The sequence below is a fragment of the Pleurotus ostreatus genome (assembly GCF_014466165.1).
Source record: "Pleurotus ostreatus strain PC9 chromosome Unknown scaffold_8, whole genome shotgun sequence".
Classification (NCBI taxonomy): domain Eukaryota; kingdom Fungi; phylum Basidiomycota; class Agaricomycetes; order Agaricales; family Pleurotaceae; genus Pleurotus; species Pleurotus ostreatus.
The window spans coordinates 1,493,163-1,521,026 of record NW_023503163.1 but is presented as its reverse complement, the minus strand read 5'-3'; the positions used below and the strand labels follow the sequence as shown (position 1 = coordinate 1,521,026).

Sequence of the window (27,864 nt, the reverse complement as noted above, 5' to 3'; positions counted from 1 at the left end):
CAACGGATCACTACGAGCACACACGTGAATGGCTTCGATGCGCTATCCCTGGAGAAGGGGTTCATGGATTCTTCGTTCGCGACAGTCTCGAACGTGGCGTCTTCGCTGACTGAGGGACGCGGCCAGGTGGAAATTAGTAACGATGTGTCTATAATTGGTGGAATAGAAAGGGAGAGCGACAGGTGCCCTGTATAATTGATGGGCTAGCGCGCCATATCGCTTCAGTATTTTCGTTGAAAGAATGGCATTCTTTTGAGAGATGCCTGTCCTTGCGTCAGTTAGTGAATGACGGTCCACGAGTAAGTAACTGTAACTTGGTTCGATTAAGGTGACTTGGATTACTTAGACGCGGTGTGACATGGTGTGACACCTCCATGTCGGCGTGTGACATCTCGCGTTTCATTCCCTCTCACCACCACCCGAATGTCCACCGCTTTCCCGTCGACCCCTTCTCCCCAGCGCGTTTACTCATGGAATAACCCTGGAGATTCTACTCATCGGCCAATGCGTCCCTCACCACTCGCGTCCCCTTCAAGTCCCACGTCCTCACCTGTTTCAGCGGCACAGTCTCGCCGACGCTCTCAGTATAAGGCAAAGTCGCCAGCCACACCTTTAGCTTCCTCTTCGCGTTTCCACGGTGTTGTGAGATCTGCTAGTCTCAGTGGAGGCTCAGTGTTTGGCAGTGGGGGGAGCGGCGGTGGTATTGCATCCCCCATTGTGGAAGATGCACATAGGGACATGATAAGAGAGCGGTTTAAGGCGCGTTGTTTGCAAAGAGCCAAGGAAGCTCGAGATAGGTCGATCAAGCAGAAGCGTTACGAATACAACTCCAGTGATAGCATAGCGGGGAGTGATGACACGGTGATGGATGAGGACGAGGGCGACGACGACGACGACGAAGATATCCTGCAGGACGAAGTAAGTCACTAGCATACTTGGCTATATCCTACTTAAGCCGTCTTGCCCAGCTCTTCAGACGCATCATGAATAACGCTGCTAGGAAATCTCAACATTCGTATCGTGTCTCTTATGCGCAGGATGTTGGCTCGTCTTTCGATCCTGACATGGAAGATGTTGCTGCATGGGAGCAAGAACTGCACAGTACGCATATCTAGTTCCTCCCAGCTATTGTCTGTACTGAAAGCGTTCAACTTAGCATCAGAGCGGTTGCCCGACTTCCCCGCACTATCGCCGAATGACCTCTTAGATGAGGAAATCTCGGCATACGCTGAAGAGCAAGCCGCTCTTGCTGATTTCCAGGACCTCGACATAGACGAGCTGTTGGCTTGGAGTGACGCCGAGGAAGACCTATCACACCTGACAAACCACGGTATGGAAGTTGACTCTGTTCATTGACTTATCCGTAAATTTGCCGTTACTCGTATAATGCCTCTTTCATACGGTTTATTATGTATATATAACCAGATCTTATTTATGTACTTTTATTAGCCATTCAAATGTTGAGGCTAGGGAACGAATGTAAAATAGACATCCTCTGCATAACATACACCAACGATTCAATGAGACGCAGTAATACTACGTGCTAAACGTGAGAACACTCTCGCGAATATCAAGCTTCACACTACGGTCCGAAATCCAATTGAAGCGAACCCATTCCAAGGTGGCGGCGATTGTCATATCTGCTACAGAGGGATACCATCTTTTTAATTGTGCGAAGCCTGCTAATAACTCACCTTCTTGACCAACGTTGAATGGCAGCGTTTTGTAAGGCTCCGACCCACCGTGGCCTTGTCGAGGCGGGGCGCCTGGGTTGAAAAAGCTGGAGAAACTAGTCCCAACCTTCCAGACCAGTACAACATTCTCCTCCAATGACACCGAGACGAGTCTGCGCCCATCAGGCGAGAAGCTGCACGCGGCGAGGCGCTTCTTATGCCCCTCGAGAACATACAGCCTGATTGCAGTCTTCAAATCATACATAACGATGGCGCCTTCACTTGTTCCAACAGCAAGTCGCTGTGAGCCCATATGAAAATCGACAGTGGGGAAACTAAGTCTTCGTCAGCCTGCGTAACCTCCACAAACACAAGAAGCCTACGTTTTGACCACGTCCCCGATTATCTGCGTAGCAGTATCAAGAACAGCATCACGATGTGAAGTCGAGTTCGGGTCGAGAGACTTCACTACTGCTTCCATCAATCGGGGCAGATTAGGGTAGAGAACTAAAGGACGCTAACGGCATGTCAAGTTGGGAGGAAAGTTGGCCCCATTATGTAGTGAAATACCTTGCGAATGAGGAATGCAACCATCTGCATGACGGACTTGCGGTATTCGAGATTCGAAGGGTTAAGGATGTCGAGGGCCAGCGTTGTCATGAAGAGAGGGGTATTAGAAGATGCTATCGAGAGGACTGCAGCCCGTGCTTGCGCTGCAGTGTTATGTACATTGATCGAGTCTTTCCGCGAGGTCGTGGATAGAGTGAACAGCGCCCTCAGCATCTCCATAGCATCGACATAGTGTTGCCAAATCTGGAAGCCGCGAGAACACAAATCAATAGCAAGAGCACGGTGTATGGGATCCTCGGCATGCATGTACAAGGAGATGGATTTTGCAATATTGGTCAGGACGCTACGAAATGAATCACTGAGCCGCTAAATATATATAAGTCAAAATAGCCCACCTTTCCGGCAGTAGGCTGTGTTGCCCCGCGGCAGAATGGCCACACAAAAATAGTGCCAATGCGCTCGTTTCGTCATTTTCTGGGTTCGCGCTCGAGACGGGTACTATGTGAACATAATCAAAGGAAGTAATGGCGAACAGCGGCGAACTCACAAAATCTATGCCAATCATCGCAAAGTTTAATCGTGTCTTCCTCCAGGAGTTGCATAATGGTAGCATCGAAAACCAGTTTAGCGGCGTGCCGAATTTCACCTATAATGTGTGAATGAGTCCCTTCGCTAGACTTTCCATCAGACGGATGCACCTGAGCCATATAATGATTTCGAAGCCAGAAGTGGAAGATCGGGTGGTTGGAAGCGACTACCAACGGCAGACGCAAGCGAAGTTGTATAAAAGGTTATGATCGTGTTCGCAGCATCCGCATACTCTAAGGGTTTTATTCAGTAACACAACAACCCCTTCGAGGAGAGACGAACCCTCGTGAAGGGCTAATGCCCTCAAGGTGGCGGCGATTGCTATGCACTTCGTAGCAGACACAACACCGGAGATGCACCAGAGATCTGTGGGTGCTGCGCCAGCAAACAGTACGGCGCTCTCTTGGCTTAAGAGCAAGCGGTTAATTCATGTATGTCCCTTCTGCGGCAGCCGTACCTGATAATGCCATGTGAAGAGACGGACGACGAAATACCTAGCTGAGTACGGCATATGGCGTCAATGTCCTGACTCACTCCCCATGTAAGGAGGATGGATAATATGGAGCGGAGCCTATCGAGTGTAGAGTAAATGGCCCGAGTTTGCTCTAGGCCTGTATTGATGGACCTTGTGACAGAGTTTGAAATGGAAAGGAATTGGTCAACGTCAAACAAGAGAGTGGATGCTACAGGAAGGGATCACATCGGGGTGCATCATGAGCGTAGTGAACAGACCCACTGAAATCTAACGACCGGCTTCTGCTCGCAAAACGCCTCAATGTAGGGTGAGGTGGGTGATTAAGATCATTTGCGGACCTACGTAAAACTGTTGAGGGAAGGTGTAGGCGAATGTAGCTGAAGACCTCACAACTGAGCCCAACCCCCTTCTTGCATTAACTCGTCGGCCTTCCCAGCAACCATTGATCGCCAGAATTCCTTCGTCTTGACATCCCAAAGGCGGACCATGTGGTTCGCATAGTAGAGCAAGAGGTTATCTTCTCCGAGACACAGTCGCTCCAGTGTGGCTGGCGCGCCTGGGATCATATACAAACTGCGGTAGTCAAAGAAACGATTGCAGATCTAAAAATGATAACGCACAACTGTAGCCCGTCGACCACCACGACAGCTATCGTGCCGTCTTCCGCCACACAAAGGATACATCCGCCCAAAACTCCCCGATCGTCGGGGAATCGCAGAACATTCATCAATGACGTTGTGAATATCGTCCAACGTGCACACAACTTAAGGGAACTGCACAAACACAATAAATCCATGTTACCCCATGAATCGCACCTTGAGACGGCTCATGGGAGTGGCTCACTCTGATGCCCAAACTGCAAGTGACCCATCGTCAGCTCCGCCAACGATGAAACGCTCTTTAGTTCGGCGATTGTCAACGAGGAATAGTGAAGCGATGTATCCATCGAGGGGCACGTCGGACACTTTATCGAAGCTTTCTTTCGCAGCTTCCCCTGACATATGCGTCCAAGGGGTTTGTCGAATGAGGCCATCACCTGTAGGAGATGAATTCGTTGGGTGTCCGCATCCATTGGAATATGACGTACTGTAACCGAGGATTACTGACTCCTGGTCCAATGGGAGCGTAGCCGTGAGGTAAGTTTCCACCTTGCCAGGTGTCGTAGAAGGTGATGGTTGCCAAATCGTGCTTGCCGAAGTAGAATGTGCCGAAATAACTTGAAGCCGGACTCCCTTCGCCTTGTCACTGGTGTAAACGAGTAGGTCAGTCCTAGAGAGAGAGAAGGCTTTCTGAAATGGTGGCAAAGGGGTGGAGTGAAGCTGGTACGGCCTGAGAAGTGCAATTGATTAGACGCATGACTCTATTCAACAACGAAGACGTACTGCATAATTCCTTCGCTCGGGGAAGCACGCAGGCGGTTATTGTCGCCATCTACTAGATGATACCCGTATAACACAAATCTATCCTGGATGCGACTGTGAGTGGCGAGTGGTGGTGGGGATACAACAATCCCTTACGTTGAAAATCAGGACATATGATTCATGGTCAACCCATTTTGCATCTAATAAACCGGATGCAGATTCGGTATATACAGTGTTGATGTTGCCGGCGCCTAACTCAAACGTCTGAAGAAAATGGGATAAGTGCCACGCAAGCGGCATGTACCAGAAGGTGTATCACCTGGACTTCTTCAGTCGTCCAAAGGAGACCCCTGGTGGAGCTACCAGTGACATGTAAATGAAGCCCAAATCCTGTGCGATCAGGCTTATTCACCACCCCCGCTTGGATACCTTCATGCACGATGACACGTCTCCCATTGGATTCGTGTTCCTCTTGAATCAGATGCTCGGTGGATCGACTTCGCAGAGCTTTGAATGGATTGGGCAGGTTGAGTCTTGTGTCCCCATCACTTACGGCCAGTTCAGGCGTGGTCGGCTTTAACTCGTAGTTTTCCACAATGCGGATTGACTTGATGATCAGGCGGCCATTTTCGTCGACAACGTAGATAAACAAGCTGTCTTATTGACCCCACTAAGTATGTTTCCGCTACTAGTAGATGGAGCAAGTTCCTACCTTCGCCAAAATTATCTGCTACGTCAACATGAGTCGTACCATTTTCAATCCAATCGCCAAGTTTAACGAATGTTGCATGGAAGGAACCACTCCTTTCCGTTGATTGAATCTCAATTACAACCACACGACATTTGTTCGCTTCAGTTCCAGCAGAGTCTTCGAGAGAGGCCGATGGGGCCGTGGAATCAACGATAGAGGTAGCGATTAGTAACGTTGACTAGGAAAGGAGGTTATGCTACATGATGGGCACGGGATTGGAAGGGTCGCACCTCTCCATACTGAACTGTGCGCAACGATTGCCACAACCAGGACTGCCGAGGAATATCCTTGGGTTTGCTCTGTACAGAGTCCAAGAACCGATCAGTCGCGTTGATGGTCGAAAGGCATCTTCCGTCCTGCATCGCGAAAGCATATATATCGCTACATATGTGATGATTAAGAATATCGAGTTGAAGCTGAGACGCAACGCCTCACCCTTGCTCATGCAAAGATACAAGAATACCGTTCGATCCAACCAGCAGAATTCCGGATACTGCCTGCCCCGATCCAGAATGGCGGGGGACGATGTGATAGCGAAGGGCCAACCCTTTGGGAGTAGACGATGGAGTCGGAATCGGAGAGAGTGGAGCTGGTGATCCAGGCGACTTTAAGGATGCGGAAACCTTTCGGCTAGAACGGTGGGTATCGTCACCACGAACGTCCGAAGCTACTGCATCGACTGTGGGCGCATGGCTTGAGCGATCCTTCGGTGGCCGACCCTTGAGCATCTCTTTGAGTTTACTCGGTTCATCATCGAAATCGACGTAGTTCTTTGGCGCCTCCACAGCTGCGGCAGTGATCCCCGATACGACGCGAGAGCGGGAAGAGATATTGAATGGTGTCTGAGATACTATGGACGATCCCGACGGGGAAGTAGAGCGAGACGTCGGATGTGAACCACGAAGTGTAGAGGGCGAACTTAAGGACCCAGATCCAGCCCGCTTCTCTCCTCGCTCGTTCCCTGTTTCCTTGGAATTCTGAGGGCCAAACACAAATATGCTACCGTCGCGGCAGCCCAAAGCGACTGCACGTTGCTCGTTCTCCGGAGCCCAGGACACGATAGCCGAAGGTTTGCATGCTATGCAACTATCAGATATGATACTGTGGCAGTTCGTGGCATCGTTTTGAGGCAACTGCGATACATGGGCGAACGTGATAGGTAAAGTGAAGGAGGAAGGCATGAAGCGCCGTGCGTGATCGTGTCCACGACTGATAAGATCGCATTAATCTTATCCTGGATTTAGTGTACACTACATTGCAGATTGCAGAAAGTAAAGAGAAACAGCAAATAGATAGACTAGTGATATAGATCAATTTTTGGCGGGAGCACCAACAGCCTTTGGCATCTTTTTGTCACCAATCGCCAACTGCTCCAGGTCCGCAGGCTTGAAGTAATGCGGAGCCACTGGAAAGATGAATTAGACGATGGACCTCGCGTTAGGTTGAAGACACACCTTCCATCAACCACGTAGGCTTTATCTCCATGATTTGCCTCATGTACGATTTCGAAGTCATCACCAGTTCATAGTAGAGGACGGTCTTCACCGGAGGCTGATGTTGGAAAAGGCTCGAGGACGGGTGAATATACACCGTGTGGTTGGTCTTCAGTGTCCGGTAAGAGTCACCGCTCTTTTGTAGTTGGGCCTATCACCCCAACGTTGCGTAAGTCGATGAACCAACAGATCACAAGCCGAACGCACCGTATTGTAGAAATACCCTGCAGTGATTGCCTTCTGTATCGGTGTAATGTCATTGGAATTTGGGTTTGACTGTATAACCACTTCTACACGCTCGCAAAGGCCAGCCAACTGGTCCCGGATATCGCGCGCACGACTTAAACTCTTGAACTGAAGGAACTGCTCATAGCAGAATTGCTGCGAATAGTTTGTCTCCGCCCATTGTTCCCATACGTTCAAAAGAGTGAAGTGATCGCCGCCTGAGCGCACAAAGTTCTGCCGAGCTTGATCCGCATGCAATTTCTTGTCTTTAGGCCGGTAAAACAGCGACGAGGATTCTGAAAGCATTGATATAATGGTGAGCACCTAAAACAGGTCAGTCACCGACATTGATGGGGAGTCGGAACACATACTTCGTCAGTACACGAGTACTTCTCGCTAGAGATGATAGCTTTGGATAACATGGGATCCACAGGGAATTCCGCCATTCGCCGCCCCAGTTTCGTGAGCTCACCCCTGTCATTGAGAGCGCCAAGGGCGTACAACATCTCGAGTGCTCGCATTAGCGTTTCTCCGGGAGGAGGATCCAAAAACTCGAAGCCAATGAGGTCGTTTATACCTAGCGATTTGAGTAGCAAGACGACCATTCCCAAGTTGGTTCTCTGAATTTCCGGAACTGTGTTTTCTTCGAGTTCGTTGGAGAACGCCCACTTCGTATAGAGTCGGAAGGCTTTACCCGGACCCACTCGTCCAGCTCGTCCAGCTCTCTGATTAGCAGATGCACGAGAACACTGAAAGGAAATGGTTGTTAACAGGGACTACAAAATATTCACTAATATACTCACTGGCACGACGATTAGGGACGACATACCCGTACGAGGGTTGTACGAGTTTTGCTTCACAAAACCGGGATCGATTACGAACACTACGCCGTCGATTGTAATCGACGTTTCCGCAATATTCGTTGCGAGGACGACTTTCCTGGCGCCATCCGGGGTAGGCTCGAAGATCTTTGCCTGCATGTCGCTGGGGAGGTTTGCATAGATCGGGCAAATAATGAGTTCCTTAATTTTATTACCCAGAGCTCGCGCCGTTTCCTGCAGATTCTCGTGAGCAGCTTCAATTTCGTCTTGCCCCTGTGTCAGAGGAAATTAGCAAGATTCGATAGTTTGGCAGTACACAGGTCCTACCGTCAGAAACACCAGGATGTCGCCCTTGGGCTGTGTTGTATGGATCTGGAAGACGGTTGTGATGGCAGCGTGGAGGTAATTAGCTTCCGGTTGCGGGGTGTAATGAATATCGACAGGATAGCGACGTCCAGGGACTAAAGGCAGCTCAGCATGACGAGGGGGCGGGTACTGTACTCGACAACATACCATAGAAAATCGGTGCGTCGTCAAAGTACGCTGCGAATTTCTCGGCATCCATCGTCGCGCTGGAAATGAGCAGTCGTAATTCTGGCCGGAAACGAGCGATATCCTACATTATCCACATCTCGTTTCAATGGGTCTGTCTGGAAAATAGAGGTCACGCACCTTGACAAGAGCAAACAAAATATCCGTACTGAGTGTCCTTTCGTGAGCCTCGTCGATGATCAACGCTGAATAGCCCGCCAAATCAGGTTCAGTCAGGAACTCGCGGAGCAGCATCCCGTCGGTCATGTACTTGATCACAGTTTTATCGCTGGTACAGTCTTCGAAACGGATAGAGTAGCCGACTTCGTAGCCAACCTTCGTTCCCATTTCCTCAGCGACACGAGCAGCCACTGACATCGCAGCAACACGACGGGGTTGAGTGCAGCCGACCTTCTGCCCGTTCTCGGTGTATCCCGCTTCATGAAGGTATTGTGGGAGTTGGGTTGTTTTCCCCGAGCCGGTTTCGGCAACAACGATTAGAACTTGGTGCTGCTTAATGGCCTCGAGGAGGTCCCCACGGAAGGTGTAGATAGGGAGAGACTTCCGAGTTTCGTCAATAGTCTTCGCTGTAAAGTCGTCGAAATCAGCCAAACGCAGACATAAAGAAAGGGAAACAACTGACCGCGTTTCTCAGCTTCTTCAACCTGTGCCTGTATCAATCGATCTGCAGCACTCATGCCCACACCCTCCAACGACGACTCCATAACAAACTGGATAGCTTGACTCTCGTCGAAGACGTATTCATAGTCTTCCATTGCTTCGTGTTTGTCCATCGCTCCGACCTTGAAGGTACTGTGCATAGTCTGACTTGCCTCCCACTGGTCGACATCGGTAACGAACTGGTCGTCCTTCGGCTTGGCTTCTTCGTACCGTTTATACAATGCGTTTTCCTTCTTCTTCTTGTCGATCTTCCCCTGCTCCGTGATGTAGTCTTCAGGAAGCTGGTAGCCATCCCAAGTGTCATTGATCTTGAGCCGTTCTTCCACCAGCTTCAGAAGTTCCTTCTTACGGTCCAATTCCTTGCGTTCCCGCTTCGATATCTTCATCCCATGGAAAAGGGCTTCGTCATCAGCGATTTCCTTGCGCAGTAGCTCGATTTGCTGGATTTCACGTTTCGTGAGGTACTCCTGCCGAGAGTGAATGCGAAGAGAGGGTAAAGCATGACTCCGCGCCTCCTCGTCGTCCGCTAGCTCGCGTCGGCGAGCGGCCTCGGCTGCAGCACCTGCGTTCTTCGATGACCGATCCTCTACGACTTTCTTCGTCCGTTCTTTATCGCGCTCTCTAACACGTTCCGCAAAAGCATCACGGTCCCGAAGGTCCTCTGCCCGTTCCCGCTCCCTTCTGACGTCCTCGTCCTCGTCCCCTTCAATCTCCATCCCTTCGCCAACCTGCTCATCACCCCCCTCATCCTCCCCTCTGCGCCGCTTCCGAGCCTTGTCCTCCTCATCACTCATCCAATCCTTTTCGTCATGCTCTCTCTTCCTCGTGTGCCTATCCCGATCCTTGGTCCCCTTCTCGTCCTTCTTCTTTTTCGACTTCGGCCGTTCAACGACATCGACGCTGGGGTCTTCATCCAGAAGAAGCCCAAACTTCTGAGTGAGGAGGTTTTTCGTCTCTTTCTCCGCTTGCTTACTTGAGCTCGCAGCTTTAGACTTGTGCTTGTGTTTCCTAGGCGCTCTTGAGTAAACTTCGTTAATGAATTCGTGGGCATCTGGAGTATCTGGTAAACCGTAGGAGTTAAGCGACGAAAAGAGAGCATCAGGAGACTTGGAAGACGTTGCTATAATATAATCTTTCAGTGGCGTGGTGATGCATACGACCCAAGATGAACAAGTACCTGACGCTATGACATAGTCGATTATGGTTTTGTTAGATACACCAAAGAGCTATCGGATAGTCTAGTCAGTAGGGGGAAGAGAACATGCAAGTTCAACTTACTCGAAGTGAATTGTCGCTGATATATTGTTCTAGCTCGGACGCCATATCATGGGTACTGACTGAGGAGGTTCGGAATGAGTCCGTGCCGTGGGCGTCTACGGCTCTCTGTGGATCAGGGGGCTTAGCAGGGGCTAGGAGCTTCAGTCCACAGTTGTACACAAGATGGTTGGAAGTTCGGTGAGTGGGTATCAGTTATGAAGCTCAACTAGCATGTTTCTCTGAGTACAGCTTTAGCGTACCCAGAAATCCTTGGTCTTGTTCTCTATTTAGTTGGTAGGCCCCAGGATGATGGCACCATACATATATGCACTACGCGCTTGCGGACTCAGCCACAGTTGTTACATAGTTGATGGGTGTTATTGAAACTCAATCGCTAAGGTTTAATCCGTGGTAACAGTAGGTATCTCCAAGCCTGCGGCTGCGGCTATTCGGAGCGTCTGCTCTGCCTAAGTTGAAGCAGGGCTCAATCAACCGTGTCTCGCGGCATAGGTCTATAGTACACATACCTGTTTGATCATTGGTGCATCGATCATCTCTCCTTCCAGGCCCACAGCACCCTGCTGCGAGGCATGCGCTGCTTTCATCGCGTGGACTATCTTAGCTGCCCGCAAAATCTCTGGATGAAACCCCGAATGTAAGAGCATCATGAATTCATATTGTGCGAGAAATTACCGTGCGATGTTGGGACGAATGTTGACTGTATGACATCTACTTGCGTTGGATGGATAGCTTGCTGTTGTGATGTCAAGTCCCCTCAACACCGAGGTAACAACACGATTTACTGACCTTTCCTGTAAAGCCCAAAGCTCTTCCGTCTTCGCACTCTTCCCTCAAGTAATCTAGGTCCTTATAATTGACGCATACCTAATCATGGCTGATGAGACGCGTTCCGCGAACGGGCAAGGATCACCGACCATATCTATGGCCTCCAGTCCGAACGCTCGAGCAGCGATGACAATCTGCGAGCGCGTATAAAGGAGCTCACGCCGAGACCGGGAACGGAGGATCGAGGTGTCAGCACAATCTTAGTATGTCTGTTCAAAAGTCGGACAATGTATGTAAGTGGGTAGGGCACTCACAGTCTTCGGCAGCAAACTAGAGTCGTTTAGACACTGCAGTATTGATGCTCTATGACGCACGTACCAGCAATGCACTAACAATGCCGCTCCGAGCGACCGAGTACTCGGACTCCCATGAGGCGATAGAGCCAATGTTCCAAAGGGCTCTCGCACTCTCTATGCTGGGAATAATCTTAAGAGGGGACTTGCGCTCAAGACTTGTCGTGACGAGGGCCCTCGACACATGGTGCAGATCCTGAGCCGAATGAATTTTTGGAAGAACTAGAGTTTGGATCGCAGAGCTCGCCAACTACGAACAACTCAGGGACTCGATTGCGGGCTTGGATGAAGTGAGACCCACTATTTCAGCGACGTCCTCCGCAAAGAAAGGTGTGCTCAGGTCGTTGATACGCACAGCGACTCTAGAAGGCTCAGGAAGGTCTGCTCTCTGTCGACGGAACCGATGCTGGTTGTCTGGAGAGTATCCACTGTGATCCAACTGCGCAGCGCACCTGGAGAAACTGCTTCAATCTACGACGCGCACCGTCCTTATCCGCGGGGGATGGTGGCACGCTATCCTCGAGGTCGTATATAACAACATCCGACTTTACATTTAGCGACTTCTCGAGCATCTTGTCGGATGAACATGGAACGTAAAGATACGACCGGTTCAGCGATGCGGTTGAGGCACCGGAGTGAAGACATCGGACTCGAGCAAGACTTCTCGCTGGAAGGAGACGCATTGCCGCTAGCTGGTACTTAACTGCGACTGAAAGTGACTGCCGCAAATGGGAATGTCTCTCACGTGATGTAAAGTTAGGTCGAGCTTCAAGTTACACTGGCAGTGCTTCGTTCAGGACTCGCTGTCAGCATGGAAGTCAACCCCGCTGAAGGCCACAAGCACAAGTCAAAGCGCAAAGAACACAAAGACCCCGACCGCCGTTCTAAGAAGCGTCACAAAGATAGAGATGAAGACGGAAATCGACGGCACCACAAGAAGACGAAGAGGGACTCGGAGGCCAAGACGGATGGCGTTCGCGTCGTAGACGACGACGACGGCGACGACATGTGGGTGGAGAAGGATATTGGTATGGGCGGCGAACGTGTAGGTAGCCCAGCTCCCAACTGTCTTATTATTGAAGTATCTTTAACAGCCTTTAGCGACTGATATCCCAACTGCCGAATCTCTGAAGATTACTTCGAGTGCTATGCCAAATGAATCCACACCTCCACTACCTTCTAATTTGCCGACAGAGTCAAAAATGAAACGAGACGAGTGGATGCTGATGCCATCCGAACCGTCGACAAACATGTCAGTAGACGACCCGTACGACGGATACGGAGAGTCATCCTCCGGACAGAGAACCACGAGTGGTGGTGTGGATTTCTTCTCAAGCCTGGGTACAGAGCGTAAGAAGAAGAATCCTAAAGAAAACAGACCTGATCCAGACAAGGTGTGTTGCCCGAAGTCCCCAACGAGCCTGCCAAATTGACGAGAGTCGTCAGCTTGTGATCAGTTCCAGGGAGCTCAACCAGGAAATGATTAGTGGGACACCGGTGAAATCCGGCGCACCACTACCGCCCCCCAAACAAGCTATCACACCAGGCGGCCCTGGCTCGCAGTGGCGAATGATGCGTTTAAGACGTGTTTACGAGTCCGCTGAGGAAGATGGCACGCCTATCGAACAGGTTGCGCTTGAGAGGTGGGCAACCTACTAGCCTCATGGAAGACGGTTGACGTAGCATTTGTAGGTTCGGCTCTCTTGAGGCTTTCGAAGAAGCGAAAGAAGAAAGACGGATTCTTGACGAAAGGGAAGGGAAACGGGGTCAAAGGGGGAGAGACTCAGAGCCTCGGTCCAGAGGTTCTGAAGGAGAAAAGCGGTTCCTGTTCAACGATGTCGGTGTCAGCGGCGGGTCAAGCCGCAGTTCCTCCTTCCGTCGCCCAGGTGGACGAGACGACAGTGCTCCATCAACGCCCGCACCAATGGGTCAAGCTGCTAACAAGAGACTGGATTCTTTACGATTGCCATCACAGGCTGCGTCTCCTCTAGCCCAATCCCATACTCCTATACCGACCACAATGACTCCCCCTGCACTTGGGAAAGGACAAAGTCGTGCATTGTCCCCATCGTCATTGAATCGCCTTCAAGCCAAAGTCTTACGCGCCAAGCTAATGAATGCATCTGACGCAGATACGCTGGAGAAGCAGTATCAGACCGAGCTTCGACGGTCACAAGGCATCGTTGAGGACGGAGAGGGTAACCGGACAAAGGTGGAGTTACTCCCTACACTGGACGGTAGAGGGCGTATGTACGATGTTGGACATGGTGCTGCCGACACTACACAAATGCCTGGTAATCGAAAGAAGAAAGAGAAGGTGGAGACACGAGATCCCAAGACGGGCGATATCGTTCGGTACAACGCTGATGATGATTCGATGACACTGGGAGAAATGCTGCGTCAAGAGAAGCTGTCGGCCGGGATGGCCGACCAGAAAAATCTCAACGCCCAGTTTGCTCGGGCCATAGCTACAGACGGCGGATTTAAGGTAAGCGTGCCCTTCCTCAAGCCTGTTACATGTCTAATTCTTCAGTAGAATGATCTTGATTACATGGACGATAATGCGGATAAACTCGGCCGCCAAAAAATGCGTTCGGATGCTCTGAAGCGCCAGTTTGCTATTCATGGTACGGCTATACATCTATTCTATGTATCGTAACTCTGACAAATCTGCTCTTAGATTATAAACGGACACAGAAAGCTTTATCGTCTTGTCAATTTTGTTATGGAGAAGACGATAGCCTTCCCAAAGCTCCTGTCATAGCCATGGGAACTCGTGCCTACCTTTCATGTACCCTTACCGAAGAGCTTGTCCCTGGCCACTGTCTCATCGTCCCCATTCAACATCACCTCGCCATGCTTGAAGGCGATGACGATCTATGGGATGAAGTTCGAGTAAGTAATCCGAGTAAAGCCTGACCCGTCCTCTTGAGTTGACTTTTGCATCTGCAGAACTTCATGAAGTGTCTTATGCGTATGTTTGCGGAGGAAGATTCTGGTGTTGTTTTCTATGAATCCGTCATTTCGTTCAAGCAGCAAAGGCATACGTTCATCGAGTGTGTGCCAATGCCATGGGAGTCGTTTGAACTAATTCCAGGATACTTCAAAGTCAGGCGATCTCTTCCATCGTTGATGACGATGCCTAACATGATGCTACTGTAGGAGTCTATCTTGGCCTCTGAGGCTGAGTGGTCCCAGCACAAGAAGCTTATCGATTTCTCCGCGCGCCCTGGTGGGTTCAGACGAGCCATGGTCCCCAATCTACCGTACTTCATGGTTCAGTTTGACTACAAGGGCGAGAAAGGTTACGGCCATGTTATAGAAGGCGAGGGGGAAGGCGTGGAAAACGAAGATGACTACGACGAAGGTGCAAAGGGTGGCGGTGAATTCCCTCCGTAGGTTCATTCCCATCATTCGTACTTACATAGAGGCTGACATGTGCTCCCTTGGTAGGTACTTTGCGGGGGAGATCATCGGCAATGTCTTGGAGGTTGAACCTCGAAAGTGGCGACGGCCGCGACGGATAGACTCCCGAGGAAACAAAGAACGGGTCGCACAAATAAAACAGAAGTATGACAAGTTTGACTGGACAAATATGCTTGGGAGTGGCCCGTAGCCGCTCTGTGTAATACAGACATATTGGACACCCGACATTTACAATTGTGTGTATGAATATAGCGAGTAATTGATAATTGGTCATTCCGGAGCCAGCGCTGGGTGAGTTGTCTACAATTTCCTCCATTCCCATGTAATGTGTATTTTGTACACCATCTCATAAAATGGGACAGTGCAGCAGCAATACACAGTAATGGGTAGGGGAAACTGTAGACAGTGTTCCAGAGCACTTACTTCCAAGATGCCATATAGAGGAGCATTTTGTATGAAGCCGCTTGTGTCGGCCCATTGAGGAGTGGGTATATCATAGGTTCGACCTCTGGGTTCGAGTACGTTTTATAGTTGCGAGACTCCCCGCTTAGAACGATGATGGACTTTTCTCGCTGGGGTTAATCAAGGTTGATCAGCGTAGCGTGACTCAACTACCAGTGACCACGCGGCGCAGTCATTAGCAAGTCGGCGGTTCTATTTCTAACGGTAATGAAAGAGTGTAATATGACTTGTCTTACGGATGAAGTAGAAGCCTGGAATCAAGGGCATTCCGTATTCAAGACTTGCTATGATTGTGCGGTGTGGACTCCTTCCCAGAAGTAAAATTGGCAATTCCGAACTCTAACAGACTGCGTCATGGTTCTACCGTTGGTCGGAAGCCGGGTGGTGATTTCATGGAAGCGTTCTACGAAGTACATCGGGGGCAAGTACATATTTTCCCACTTCTCCCGCGAGCCTCGAATGGCTCTTACACTTAAAAATACCAACAAAGACAGGACTGAGTGGGGTTATAACATCTTCATGATCAGGAAGGAGGGGAGTATGGCCTCACATGTGTCCTTGCTGCGTCTCCGGGTTATTTTGGGGTGCGAATGGATGCAGGGGCTCGTAGTAGCCCCTCCCATCTAAAGGGCTCGACTATCATTTCCAGAACTGTGCCGACGAGGTTATAGAACATCCATGTCTCGAAGGGGCCCTAAGTTGCTCCATAGTTTTTCCTTGTCAAGGGTCCGTGGAATGTCGGCGGAACGATAAGTTATGGAAACGGCGTTGAAAGGACACGTTGCCTTCCCGCGACGCAGCGGAGTGCAGCCTCCACGAGCATTTCATCTTCCAGCAGCTAAATCATGTCCACATAGATCGTGATCTGGGTCTCACCTATGGAAAGATCGAAGGAAGCCCTTGGAACAGTTTCGCAGTAAAATAGACCCATGACGAGCGTTTTGCGGGGATGTTGTCTGATGGTCATTGACAGAGCAGGAGTCGAGGCAGGTGACGGTAATGATACACTAACATCAGTCTTCTATTACAAGATCTCCATATGGCTTCGCTCTGAAATACGACTCGTCGAAATGATGCACTCGAACAAATCCGTCTTCTCCTCCGGATGCATAAGATGTCCCGGCTGGATGCACGGCAATTCTATAACCAGGGAATCAGTGAGTTTGTCACAGGAATCAAGGGACTGGGCATACGTGTTTACAGGACCGAAATGACCCTTTACACGGCCAACTTCCTCTTCGAAGACCTTGTGCCAGAACCTTGTCTCAAACTTTCCCTGACGAAGCGAGGTAGTCGTTACGCTCATGGCCTCTTGACCACCCCCTAGAAGCACCTAGGTCATCGTGTCAGAAGTTACACCGTACCCAGGAAAGAGGGTAAAATACATAAGGAAGGTTGGGTGCGAGGGCTGCACTATTCAGTGGGGTCTCAGTTGAAAACGTCTTGATGACCATGAGGCTTTTGATGTCGTGTATCTAGGGTGATATCTCAGCAACAGAACCCTGATAAGATAATACAAGCAGTACTCACACGTGCAGTTTTATCTTTGCTCGATGTAATGAAGTAAGTGCCATCCTTGCTGAGTTGTAGGTCGGTCACAACATCCATATGAGCTCGTTCGTTGTTTTCGATTTCCTCTCCTGATTTTACGTTGAATAAAGCGACCTTGCCGGATTCGTGGCCGGTAACGATGACATTGGGCGTCGGAGTAAAGGCGCACACTGTTGCTTTTGAACCTATGGGGTTGAACATGTACAATGGTTCCTTCGATTCTGTTTCATTATTAGCTCCAAACCGCAGTTAATTAATTGTTCGAGCTCATACGTTTTGTTCCATCGCCCTCTCTGTTGATGTCGAACACGCGAATTGCGCATTGGTACCCCATTCTCTGCTCGGTGATGCATACGACCTGTCGGTCGTCCTCGCTGAACGCTACCCGTTTCACAGCAGTCGGGAACTCCCAAGTGTGTAGACATTTGCCTGTTGCAACTGACCATAGCTTGAGCATGTTGTCGGCGGAGCCCGATACCATGAATCTTGATTCAGCTATGAGAATAATGATTGTGAAGTAGATCAACATAACTATGAACGACTTACAGTCAACGTCTACGGTCCAAACAGTTCCATTATGACCATCGTATGTCCCAAGCCGCTCTCCGTTGTGCGAAAACCATACGTTGATGACGAGATCCTTCGAGCATGTGAACAAGAGATCGCCCTCTCTGTTGAATTTGATCTGAGTGAGTGACCGTTCGTGACCTGTCTCGGGGGTGATATGAGCCGATGAGGCAAAGTGTACTCGCCAGAGCGTCACCTTGTAGAAGAATAGGTCTCTGGGAATCCTTCGGTTGAGAGCAAGGTCAATCCCAGCCAGTTTAAAGACTCACCATGTTGATGACTTGTGCAATGCAAGTCGCGGCTGAAGAAATTTGGACGTCCCAATTTGGAAGAGGCCATTGTCATCGGGACGAAGCAAGGACAAACAAGAAATAAGACCTGCAGACCTGCTCGGATGCATGAGCCGCGATAAAAAAGATGCAGCAAAATGGAGGTTTTACGGACCCTCAAAGATTGTGCAGCGTGATTCATAACCTCTCGCAAAACACTGTGTGAGTCCCTCGGCCTTACTCGTTGCTTACGTGCCATAAGTGACAACTTCTCCAAGTTTCTTATTTTGACCAAGCATTTGGACAGCCATGACCGGGGATGATACGCAATCAAAGGTATATCAAAACTGCGGCAAAATGCGCCCTTCGTCCATGACGGTAATCTTCCTCCTCCCTTTGTGACCGCCTGTCTCGATCGATGGCCGCCGATCATGATCGAACGGCGTCTATTTCGCTTTCCGTTTACAGACTGAGCATTGCTATTGACGAACGAATACTATGCGATACTCTGGAACTACTAGTGGGGTGGGTGCCGCAAACTACCCTCAATCCTGAGCAGCTTTCCCGCCTCAATGTCGTAAATATAGCCAGATATGCTTTCGAGGGTATGTGCATGCCCCGAGTTTCGTTTCGCCCATGCCTTTTTGACTGTTTCAGTGTTGCATATATTGTCAATTTGCATGAGAACGTTTGCCTCCGTCAGCCTGGCGAGTGGATCGGAGTGATTGTGAGGCTTGCTGGAGACTTGCAGGGAGTGAGCTAAAAGAGTTTGCGATGCTAGCCAACGATTGAGTGGCGCTTCTGGGTCCTCATTTGGCAATGTCACGACAGGACGGTCGGCAGGATCGAAATCCTCTCTTCGCGCTGCTCCTAGGGAAGCTCTGGCCCCGCCACAATCTGTGTGGCCGACAACAACGACTATAGGGCACTCGGTCAGGTTACATATAAGGAGGTAAGATGATTGGGCTGTAGCGCACCATGCGGGACTTTCAGCACGTCAACCGCGTAGGCGAGGACAGAAAGCGCATTGATGTCATCAGGCAGAAATTGGCTGTCATGGGTTGAGTATCGAGCAACACTTGTTTGAATGATATCAACTGACTTTGCTATGTTTCTTTGAACGAAGATGACGCCTGGTCCGAGACCCGTTATAGTTGCCTCGGCTACCCGCGAGTCGGAGCAACCAAACCAGAGGAACTGTTGTAAAGTGCGTGAGAATGAGGCAGAAATAATCGAGACAACGTCACTCACAGTTGGGGCTTGAGAAGGGGCGACTTGTGCACGAAAGAAGTCAGGTTCAATTTCATGCTTGTGCTTCTCCCACTCCTGATTTCCACTGACGAGGTCAGATTCGGTGAGTTTATGAGTAAGTTCGGACATTGTAGGGCGGCGTAAATGGGTGGAAGATCGTAGGTATTTACTGAACTATACCACCTTACGCCAACCTATTTAACTAGATGAGCCAACATTTGCTCAAGGGTACGACATAGTGACACTGGAACGCTCACCTGTCAAAGATGGGGCTGATAGATACAGATGAACGTCGATAAGGCGGTTCTTCCAGAGACCAGAAGTCACGTAACACGCTCGCGTCATGACTAGAATGAAAGAATGGAAGCGAATAGTTGGATGAAGTGAGGGCCTGGACCCGCAGGACCACGCCCCAAAGGTTGACAGTCACATGAGGGAGCTTGAGCGTTGTTCGCAACGTACTTCTTCTGAGCATCGGCGGTGTGCCCTGTGCTATCTCCAGCGATAAGCCAGCGTCGTGTTGAGCCACGGGGTCACGGTGTCCATCAGTGGCGTTCGCTCGTGCAGGTGGATAGGTACAGAGAGCTCTACAGCTTTCATTTTGACCGGTATCTGAGGCGAAGAGACGTGACAGTGTATCCCATTGAATAGCAAATGGAAAGGCCTAGGCTAGGACAATAGTCATGAAGCCTCTAGTGGTTCCTCCCGAACTCCATGTAGCGATAAATCAGCAACGTAGTGGGGGCACTGAAATGAACGTTGAGAACACTGAACGGGCCCATAATATAGCTGACAGGGGCGGTGGACGGGAGTGCACGTAGGAGAACGGAGTTTCGAGCCGACGGCGAACGCGTATATTCTTTCTGTGGCCTATTCTTGCGTATTCTTGCCTGAACCACCGTTATCAGCATGATCAGTGTTACGCTTTTAAAGCTTGTACAACGCACCAAACTCACTCGGACCTCTTGAAGTCCGTTTCTTTTTGACACAGCAAGTCAAGGCGTTTTCGACGACCTCACGTTCGAGAATCGGCGCGGCGACCACATCGATATCAATTCACTATCGTGTTTCTCCTTCGCATCGGAGCCAGAACTTCGAGACACCGCGGCGGCGACCGTAGTTGAATTAGGTAGTCTGATTGACTTGAGCGTTATGGCGGTTATGCGAAGCCTACGAGCTTGGAAATTCCTTAGTATACAGTATAGTAGTATTCAATTGAGTGTGCATCACTGCTCGCTTGTATACACAGAAGCTCCTATTTGCCCTGTTTTTGCAGATCTACCGCTCGTTCTGATCGTTGCCGGTATGCCGAACACAAGCGGCTGGGCTGGGCTCCTGAGCTTGAAATCCGTGACGCGTGACACACTGTGACGAAAAAGGTTTCTCTTCGTTAGTAGTCAGTAAGTTCTCACGGTCAATAAGAAAAAATTTGCGAAGTATAGCACAATTCGAGAGCGACAGTTTGCCACCGCTTGAATATCTGAATGACCGAGCTCGTGGCTTAAGACACCTTCCTCCATCAACTCACGTTTTGACGTAGGTTCGATCTTCTGCGTACGATATACTGATTGTCCCCGTATCCAAAGTCTCGTCTGGAGAGTTGTTTGATCTTCAGCAGTCTGGTTTGTCGTTCCTACTCGGTCGAGGTGAACTCATATAGCATAATGTGTGCCCGATCTGTCGTATTGGACGATGGTAGTGGTTAGAAATGATGCGTTTGCCGCATTTATCCTCTTGCCCTAAAGCAATCATTAGTATCATATACAGTTGAACTTTCCGCTGGTATGTACTCTATATACGAAGTCTCTACGAGGCAAAGTTGAACGTCGGCAGACTCGGTTGTACAGCAACTGCAAAATAATCACCCACGCCAAGCTAGCATCATCGTAGCTAACAGATTGTGCAGCCCCCATTGTTAGGGTGCATGTCCGCCATTTCCTTCTCAAGCGCTATGATCTTCATACGCAACTCCACGACCTCCCAAGCGGGTGCCCCTTCTTGTATCTTCTTCTCGAACTCCGATAACTTGCCTTCATACTCGTTTATTAGCTTCGCTTGTTCCCTCTTGGCGGCCTCTGCACTCTCCCGTATCTGGGACTCGAGCCTGCTCTTCTCCGATTCGTACTTGGAGGCCATTTCTTGCGCGTCACGCCGAAATCGATTCGATTCGCCCTGTAGCTGATGTATCTCAGTACGAATCTCGTCCCGTAGTTCGTTTTCTTTGAGACGCAAAGCTACGTGCAACTGAGCATTAGCACGAGGGAAGAGTTAAGTGAATGTAATAAACACCTTCGCTCATCTCAGCCTTCAGCATGCGAATCTCTTGTTCATGCTTCCTCATCAACGCCTGCAGCTCGGAGTGGAGCTCGACCCCAGCGGCGGTTTCAGGAAGATCCATGTGTTTGTGTACTATTTCGTCTTGGATCTGGAGGGGGAGTGGTTCGCTACGGATAAAGTGGCGAAGTATATTCGCTGCACTGTCGAAGGTGTTGGTGTGTCGTAGCAGCATTGCCCCTTTGTCTAAAGCTGGTTTGAAGAAATTCTCCTTCGAAGCAAGCTCTGCCTCCCGAGCTTCTCCAACGGAATGGGAAACTTCTCCCCACATATTCGTGACGATGGCTAAATTCTTCAGCGTCTTCTCTCCGCACAGGCGGCGGAGCAATCTGAAGTTTCTTACGGACAAACCGCCCATTCTGACGTCTGATATACGATGCATATAAATGACACCGGCTAGTAGCTTTCCTTCTTCGTACCTACGCGTGTCGTCAGTAAAAAATCAGAGTAGATGCGAAGAAACTTGACTAACGTCGTGGTAAGGAACGCCGCTATCATAGCAAGAATATCTATATCTTTTGTTCTTGTATCGTCGAATCCAGGCGTGTCCACCAGTATCACCCTTCGTCCGTCAAGTCCAAATGGTTTGCACATCTGGACGACACTTGTACATGACTCAAGGTCCCCCCCAACGGCGAGGTTGTCGCCGCTTGCCATGTTGACAAACTAGCAGCGTTATTAGCAAATTGGAGTTGAAACAACGAAGGGATAACGAACGGTTGTCTTGCCACTACCCGTGGCCCCCATAATGCTGGAAGTTAGAGGTGAGTATCGCCAGATACTAGAGGGTAATAAGACTTGACCTACGCAATAACGACATCTGGTTGACCTCCAGTGGCACCTATATGAGGCCTTTGCATGCTGAATGCCGGGCTTGGGGGCTTGGATGGGATGGAGAACGCTAACCGCCCTGCCGTTCTGGTTTATGAGTATGCTGACTTCTTCGTATGTGACAATAGAAACTACTGCTTTGATGTGATTTCTGCAAGCAAGCTTTCATATACAGAAGCTGCGCAGAAGCTTCGACTACGTATTGCGCAGTTGCAAGTCGTACGCGCATGTGGAGGTCGACTGCGAGCGAAAGCGCTTCATTCTTGAAAGGTTTGTGCCGATAAGAAATGAAGGCAAATTATAGCATCACCATTATGGGATCGAGTCAACGGGAACAAGTTTGTGAGGTCTCTTCCCAGTCTCTGGTCTTCGTGCAGGTCGAAGTCAAGTTTGAGTTGAGTTACGTCTTAGTTCAAAGGTGTGTGAGCACGTGAGTGGTAACAGTGGTGCCGGCCCGCTCGAACTTGTTAACCTTCACCTTCATGAAGTTCAAATCATCGATGCTGCTCGATGCGGTGCGCAGCCTTTCGTTAGCTACATGCTTCCTCTGACCCTGTTCTTAGCTATTCCTAGTCAGGAATTTCTAGTACTATCACTTCAAACTCAAGAATTACTACGGTTGAAGGTACTCGTGCTATTCACAAGAACACGCTGTCGCAGTCATCCAATAGGCCTCAAGTATCAAGCGTGTGTCTGCTTCCTCAAAGCTGCGCTAGTGCTTCTCAAGCTGATTGGGTTGCGCAGCATCACTTCTATAGTTCATTGCACAGCAACCACACAGCGCGATGTGCGAAGCACAAAAACCATCGTCGCGCAGTTGGGGATGGGTCAATCTACTATATTTTGAAGTCTGAGTCCACAAGCCATCCCAGCGACGTCAGGATGACTTCGTCGCCACCTAGCCATACCAGTTTTGATCCATCCTTTCGCGAGCAAGGACCAGATATCAAGAAATCTGAGGACGTCTATATTGTGTAAGCGCCCACCTGTATTTCATATGCTATCGCTCATTATGCGCAGCGTGATGGGAGCCACCGGCAGCGGCAAAACCAGCGTAAATATAACATTCTTTGCAGGATATGGAATATGGCTTGGTTCACTAATTGAAACGATAGTTCATCAATATTGCTAGCGGGTCTTCGCTACGTGTGGGGACAGGACTTATGTCGTGCACGGACGCTGTGCAGACGTCCAAGCCCTTTATCCTTGAGGGTCGAACAGTTATACTCGTAGACACGCCTGGTTTCGATGATACAACGAAAACCGACACCGAGGTGCTGACTATGATCGCTGCCTCTCTTTCTAGCATGTGAGTATATGCCTTCGTAGCGATTTCTTTCTTACATTAATGATACAGGTATTTGAATAGGGTGAAGCTTTCCGGCGCGATTTACATGCACCGCATCTCAGACTTTCGCATGGGCGGCACGTCCACCCGCAATTTTAATATGTTCAGGGAACTATGTGGTGACACTGCGCTGCAGAACGTCGCCATCGTCACGAACATGTGGAGCGAAGTCTCCCTCGACATCGGCGAAGCCCGTGAGGAACAGTTGAAGAGTCGGGACATATTCTTCAAGCCTGCTCTAGGCAAAGGGGCGCAGATCTGGCGCCATGACAACACTTCCACGTCGGCGCAGGCTATCATACACTGCATCGCATCCAAGGACCCTCTCGCCCTGTGCATTCAAAGGGAGCTAGTGGACGAGCGAAAGGACATCGCAGAGACCGCCGCTGGTGCCGAACTGGGTCGTGAGTTGCATGAACAGGCGATGAGATACCAGGCAGAAAGGCGGCGGCTGCAGGACGAGCTGAATGAAGGTTTTCCTCCCTTATCTTGCAACTCTGTATCGTCACTAAAGGTATCAACAGCGTTAGAGCAGAAAGACGAAGAGGCTCGAGAAGAACTCGAGCAAGCGACCGCTCAGCTGAACAGCGAGATGATGCGTGTGCAAATCGATTCGGAATGCATGATATCCTCCTACTCTGAGGAGAAAGAAAGGCTTGAACGGCGGTTGCAAACATCGAAAGCTGACTGCCAACAAAGCGAAGGCGAAAATGCAGACCGCAGAAGGAGGATTACTGATGGGCTGAGTCGTGAAGAGGTCTCTGGCTCTGACATGGGGAGAACGCGGTTGATCGAAAGTTTACATCGTCTTCAACAACAACATGCCGAGGCCCTGGCAGCTCAGCGCCGATCTCAACCTAAACTCTTCGTAGAATTGAGGTTGAGAAGCCTTGGCTTCCTCTTCGGACTCAAAACTCTTGTATCTTCCAATTTTAGATGATTGGATTGCCGATCTCCTTACTCATGTTCATAGTGGTGTAGGTTGCGTTTGGGAAAGCGGAAAGAATATCATTCATAACCGTGACAATCATGCAGCGGCATCTGTGCATACGCTTGATGGTGAGACTGTTCTTATTCCCGCGTCTAAAACAAATCGATTGTCCTTTCGAAGAGTACCGTAAGAAGATGGCCGTCGAATGCTCGCAGAACCCATAAATCGATGATAAGAAGTGACAAGTGAGGACCCCTGCGTGCGAGGTGCGAGAACATAGCAATAGGGAATTGACGTGGATGTCGTGCGCCACGATGATGTACTTCGAGCGTCCGAGCCCTAGAACGTTTACGAGGTCCTCGCTTGATGACAAATAGATAAAAACATCTATGCAAACACATCGTACAGCCAACGGTCATAATCGTACTCGGGCTCGCCTCCTTCAGTTGTCGTATTTGGCATGACCTCGCGCAAGTAGTCAATGGCTCCAGGGGGTAGCTGTGCCAGCCGTAGATCAAGCTCAGTAACAAACGGCTGCAAGAATGTCAGCCAGTTATCGAAACCAGATACGAAACTGTTCCACCTTATCGGACGCGATCCCACGGAATGATTCACGAAGTTGTTCCAATGAGGTTTGATCTTCTGTGATGTCAACCTGTGAGAACGCCGTCAATCGCAACACCTAAGGAGGCCAAAGAACACTACACTAACCAGAAAATTGATGAAGGCTTCATATGTCACAGCGCCATATTCTTCCACTAGTCGGTCGTATATATAATCCATATCTTCCTCCTGTGCGTTTTCAGCCCCTGTAGAAAGGCATTACCAACACTAAGACAACTCACAGAATACACGATGCTCAGGCTGGCAAGAGCTGCACCCATTTCAGGTTGGCTGAGCGTGTTGGATTCGTCCCTATCGAAGTACCGAAACGTGCTTTCGAATTGTTCTAGTTGGGCAGGCGTCAGGTTTGTCATGTTCCGGGAAACGATCTAAAGAGCCTTAGTAGATAGAGGGACGAGGAATACAATGTGATTACCTGATTATCAATGAACGCCATCTTCTTAGCTATAGACTGTACGACAAGTTCAACCTCAAAAACTAGGTCCTGATGGGTGAGTACTGTATAATCGTTCTCTTCGACATTCGCTGCGTTGCACTCTTCTTCGGCCTTCGCTACAACGTCGAGGGTTTGCGATAACTCGCCGAGACGCTCTTGGATTTTCTGGACATCTTGCTGTTGGGCCTAGACAGTATTTGTCAAGCGCACAGTCGTCTGTCCATTGATCATACCTCCAGCGGTCCCTCGATCTGGGCGAGATCAACGGAAATATCATGCAGTCTACTTTCGAAATTGTTTGCCAGATCTGCGAATTGCTTGCGAAGCGTTTCTTTAATCCTTCATAGGGATTGCGTCATTTTGCTGCAACAAGACCTTGCAAGACCTACTGTCGAATCTGAGCGTTTATTGCGCGGGACCTGCCCGCTTCTGATGCCAACAACGTACTCCACGCCTTGTCAATATCCTGCGACAATTCTCAGAATGGCTACCAATGGAAAGCAGAGGGACTTACAGAGAGAGATAGGTTCGGAGGCGGTATATATTCCTTCAACCTGTATGTCCGGAGCTTTGTCTGAACATTGCCGAAAAGCGTCGCAAGATCCTGTTTTTCGATCACCCAACCTCGCTTCACGGTTTGCTTATAGACGGCAAAAGAACTCGAGTGTTCTTTTGCATCTACGTAGGTGCCGTCAAACTGACTGGCTGACCACTGGTTCTGGATGTCTTCTAAAGCATGAAGAAACTGGCGGGAGTGTGAGTTCAGCGCAGTCTGATACTTGGGACGCAACGGACTTCTGATGCCCGGCGTTCATAGTCATTACGAGACACCCAAACGGATTGCATCAATTCAGCAAATTTCTCCACTCGTCGCGAGACGGTTTCGGCTTGGTCTAGCAAACATCATCAGGATCAGTGTACCAACATACTAGCCATAGGTTACGAACCTATCGTTGAGAATGCATGGAAGAAGGATGCGATGTAAGTCATGACGCTACGTTCGTCGGGATGACTGGAATCACATAGGTCCTCCACTTCGAGAAGTTGCTGAGAAAAAAGGGTACATGGGACATTGCTTTCAATTTACATTGTCAAGCAGATAACACTATGGTTAGAAGCCTACTCACCGGAATGCCTAAATGTTCGGCGGCGACCTGGAATGCTAACCGAGTATTCGCATACCTATCTGACTGAAGACGACTTGAGACAGCTGATCAAGGTCAACTGGTAGCTAGCGGACCTTGTCTAGCTTGTCGTAGTCAAGGAGATCTGGCCGGTGGCGATGGATGAGGGCGCATCTATTGGGCGTTGATCAGTAGGTAAATAACGGAGGTGTAAAAATAGGGGGAACGAACAAGGCAAGACCGTCCGACCAACTTAGGGAGAAATCTTGTACATCAACTTCCTTGTACGGTTCAGTCTTCCGCTGACACCACAGCAATAGTCCTTCTTTCGCGGACAGTCCCTCCTCGCTGTTGGGCGCTTAGTGGTTGGTCAATCAAAACCCCGGGGGACAGACCTAATGTCGGCGATAGTAAATCGAAGAATCAAGGTCCATATCATGCCTAATATCAACTTCAGGTTGCCATCGATAATATCTGCGCAAAAATTATCATTAGCGACATGTAAAAAACACGGCAAGTACGTGCCTTCTGGACCAATGTTTGTCAACTTGACGCCTCTCGAAGTAATGAATTCCAAGGCTTTGTTCACATTCTCAGCTTTCTGTACACGCATCCGCGGGTTCCTGTTGTACCGCCCGAGAGAAACATCCCCTATTTGAGTCAGTGCGCGTCTTGGCTGTCAACTGGTAATGAAGTACCCATTATTTCCTGTGCGTAACTTTAGTCGAGGGCGCTATGGGAAATAAGACAGTGTGGCATACCATCAACTGTATGAGTCGTACACCGTCCGACAGATCTTTGACCAGGGAAGTCATTGGTGGGTACCCATTGGCTTCAAGTTTAGTGTTGAGCCTGTTTGTGTGGAGAGATCGGCAAAGAGAAATGGACCAAGTTGTGGGCATACCATTTGCAGAACGTCCGCTGCTGTACATCGCGTGAACGCGTCTCTAAGGTGTCCATTGGGCTCAATGTTGCTAGCCAAAGCGTAGTGGCGAAAGATGAGATTTAGACGCCGGTGGTGTGCACTGGTTGATTACCACTTTTGGTAATCATATTATCGTGATCATCACAGCCACTCCGATTGTATAAAGCTCTTGCTGTCGAGCGACCACCTCTTTCTTCCGCAGTACAATCAACAAGGAAAC

At 49.6% G+C, this 27,864-nt stretch overlaps 9 protein-coding genes across 9 annotated transcripts; 3 read left to right on the top strand and 6 right to left on the bottom strand.

Annotated features, from left to right (window-relative positions):
* Nucleotides 1-423: 423 nt before the first annotated feature.
* On the top strand, nt 424-1,356 carry PC9H_010856 (uncharacterized protein; the record flags this gene model as incomplete). The annotated part of the gene is made up of 3 exons (XM_036780349.1): nt 424-918; nt 969-1,101; nt 1,157-1,356. 3 exons carry the CDS (start codon nt 424-426, stop codon nt 1,354-1,356), a joined length of 828 nt encoding a protein of 275 aa, XP_036627732.1.
* A 180-nt stretch (nt 1,357-1,536) lies between these two features.
* Nucleotides 1,537-10,492, bottom strand: PC9H_010855 (uncharacterized protein; the record flags this gene model as incomplete). The annotated part of the gene is made up of 31 exons (XM_036780348.1): nt 1,537-1,643; nt 1,695-2,008; nt 2,057-2,190; nt 2,244-2,586; nt 2,639-2,741; nt 2,791-2,889; nt 2,942-3,064; nt 3,114-3,238; nt 3,289-3,514; nt 3,568-3,654; nt 3,710-3,879; nt 3,927-4,079; nt 4,150-4,342; nt 4,394-4,635; nt 4,689-4,771; nt 4,824-4,931; nt 4,987-5,324; nt 5,380-5,596; nt 5,649-5,799; nt 5,854-6,496; nt 6,749-6,823; nt 6,873-7,062; nt 7,119-7,460; nt 7,508-7,885; nt 7,940-8,230; nt 8,285-8,418; nt 8,471-8,573; nt 8,630-9,075; nt 9,132-10,289; nt 10,347-10,395; nt 10,448-10,492. The coding sequence occupies 31 exons, from the start codon at nt 10,490-10,492 to the stop codon at nt 1,537-1,539; spliced, it is 7,170 nt and encodes a 2,389-aa protein (XP_036627731.1).
* A 335-nt stretch (nt 10,493-10,827) lies between these two features.
* Nucleotides 10,828-12,137, bottom strand: PC9H_010854 (uncharacterized protein; the record flags this gene model as incomplete). The annotated part of the gene is made up of 9 exons (XM_036780347.1): nt 10,828-10,893; nt 10,954-11,063; nt 11,120-11,180; nt 11,234-11,311; nt 11,362-11,471; nt 11,527-11,542; nt 11,591-11,815; nt 11,867-11,953; nt 12,018-12,137. The coding sequence occupies 9 exons, from the start codon at nt 12,135-12,137 to the stop codon at nt 10,828-10,830; spliced, it is 873 nt and encodes a 290-aa protein (XP_036627730.1).
* A 239-nt stretch (nt 12,138-12,376) lies between these two features.
* On the top strand, nt 12,377-15,181 carry PC9H_010853 (uncharacterized protein; the record flags this gene model as incomplete). The annotated part of the gene is made up of 9 exons (XM_036780346.1): nt 12,377-12,608; nt 12,667-12,959; nt 13,012-13,208; nt 13,258-14,053; nt 14,102-14,192; nt 14,246-14,460; nt 14,518-14,673; nt 14,728-14,960; nt 15,019-15,181. 9 exons carry the CDS (start codon nt 12,377-12,379, stop codon nt 15,179-15,181), a joined length of 2,376 nt encoding a protein of 791 aa, XP_036627729.1.
* Nucleotides 15,182-16,466: 1,285 nt separating this feature from the next.
* Nucleotides 16,467-18,151, bottom strand: TIF34 (translation initiation factor eIF3 subunit; the record flags this gene model as incomplete). The annotated part of the gene is made up of 7 exons (XM_036780345.1): nt 16,467-16,593; nt 16,647-16,786; nt 16,839-16,928; nt 16,984-17,240; nt 17,278-17,499; nt 17,551-17,786; nt 18,093-18,151. The coding sequence occupies 7 exons, from the start codon at nt 18,149-18,151 to the stop codon at nt 16,467-16,469; spliced, it is 1,131 nt and encodes a 376-aa protein (XP_036627728.1).
* A 206-nt stretch (nt 18,152-18,357) lies between these two features.
* PC9H_010851 (uncharacterized protein) lies at nt 18,358-19,220 on the bottom strand (the record flags this gene model as incomplete). Its single annotated transcript, XM_036780344.1, has 4 exons — nt 18,358-18,758; nt 18,818-18,891; nt 18,943-19,037; nt 19,092-19,220. 4 exons carry the CDS (start codon nt 19,218-19,220, stop codon nt 18,358-18,360), a joined length of 699 nt encoding a protein of 232 aa, XP_036627727.1.
* Nucleotides 19,221-20,981: 1,761 nt separating this feature from the next.
* PC9H_010850 (uncharacterized protein) lies at nt 20,982-22,172 on the bottom strand (the record flags this gene model as incomplete). Its single annotated transcript, XM_036780343.1, has 4 exons — nt 20,982-21,325; nt 21,381-21,844; nt 21,898-22,091; nt 22,143-22,172. 4 exons carry the CDS (start codon nt 22,170-22,172, stop codon nt 20,982-20,984), a joined length of 1,032 nt encoding a protein of 343 aa, XP_036627726.1.
* A 1,096-nt stretch (nt 22,173-23,268) lies between these two features.
* PC9H_010849 (uncharacterized protein) lies at nt 23,269-24,544 on the top strand (the record flags this gene model as incomplete). Its single annotated transcript, XM_036780342.1, has 4 exons — nt 23,269-23,310; nt 23,372-23,565; nt 23,614-24,077; nt 24,129-24,544. 4 exons carry the CDS (start codon nt 23,269-23,271, stop codon nt 24,542-24,544), a joined length of 1,116 nt encoding a protein of 371 aa, XP_036627725.1.
* Nucleotides 24,545-24,922: 378 nt separating this feature from the next.
* PC9H_010848 (uncharacterized protein) lies at nt 24,923-27,679 on the bottom strand (the record flags this gene model as incomplete). The annotated part of the gene is made up of 17 exons (XM_036780341.1): nt 24,923-25,069; nt 25,119-25,190; nt 25,247-25,327; nt 25,381-25,527; nt 25,575-25,781; nt 25,829-25,934; nt 25,985-26,061; nt 26,110-26,340; nt 26,391-26,488; nt 26,543-26,642; nt 26,723-26,785; nt 26,836-26,893; nt 26,951-27,067; nt 27,115-27,193; nt 27,254-27,395; nt 27,481-27,571; nt 27,624-27,679. The coding sequence occupies 17 exons, from the start codon at nt 27,677-27,679 to the stop codon at nt 24,923-24,925; spliced, it is 1,872 nt and encodes a 623-aa protein (XP_036627724.1).
* Between the last annotated feature and the right edge of the window lie 185 nt (nt 27,680-27,864).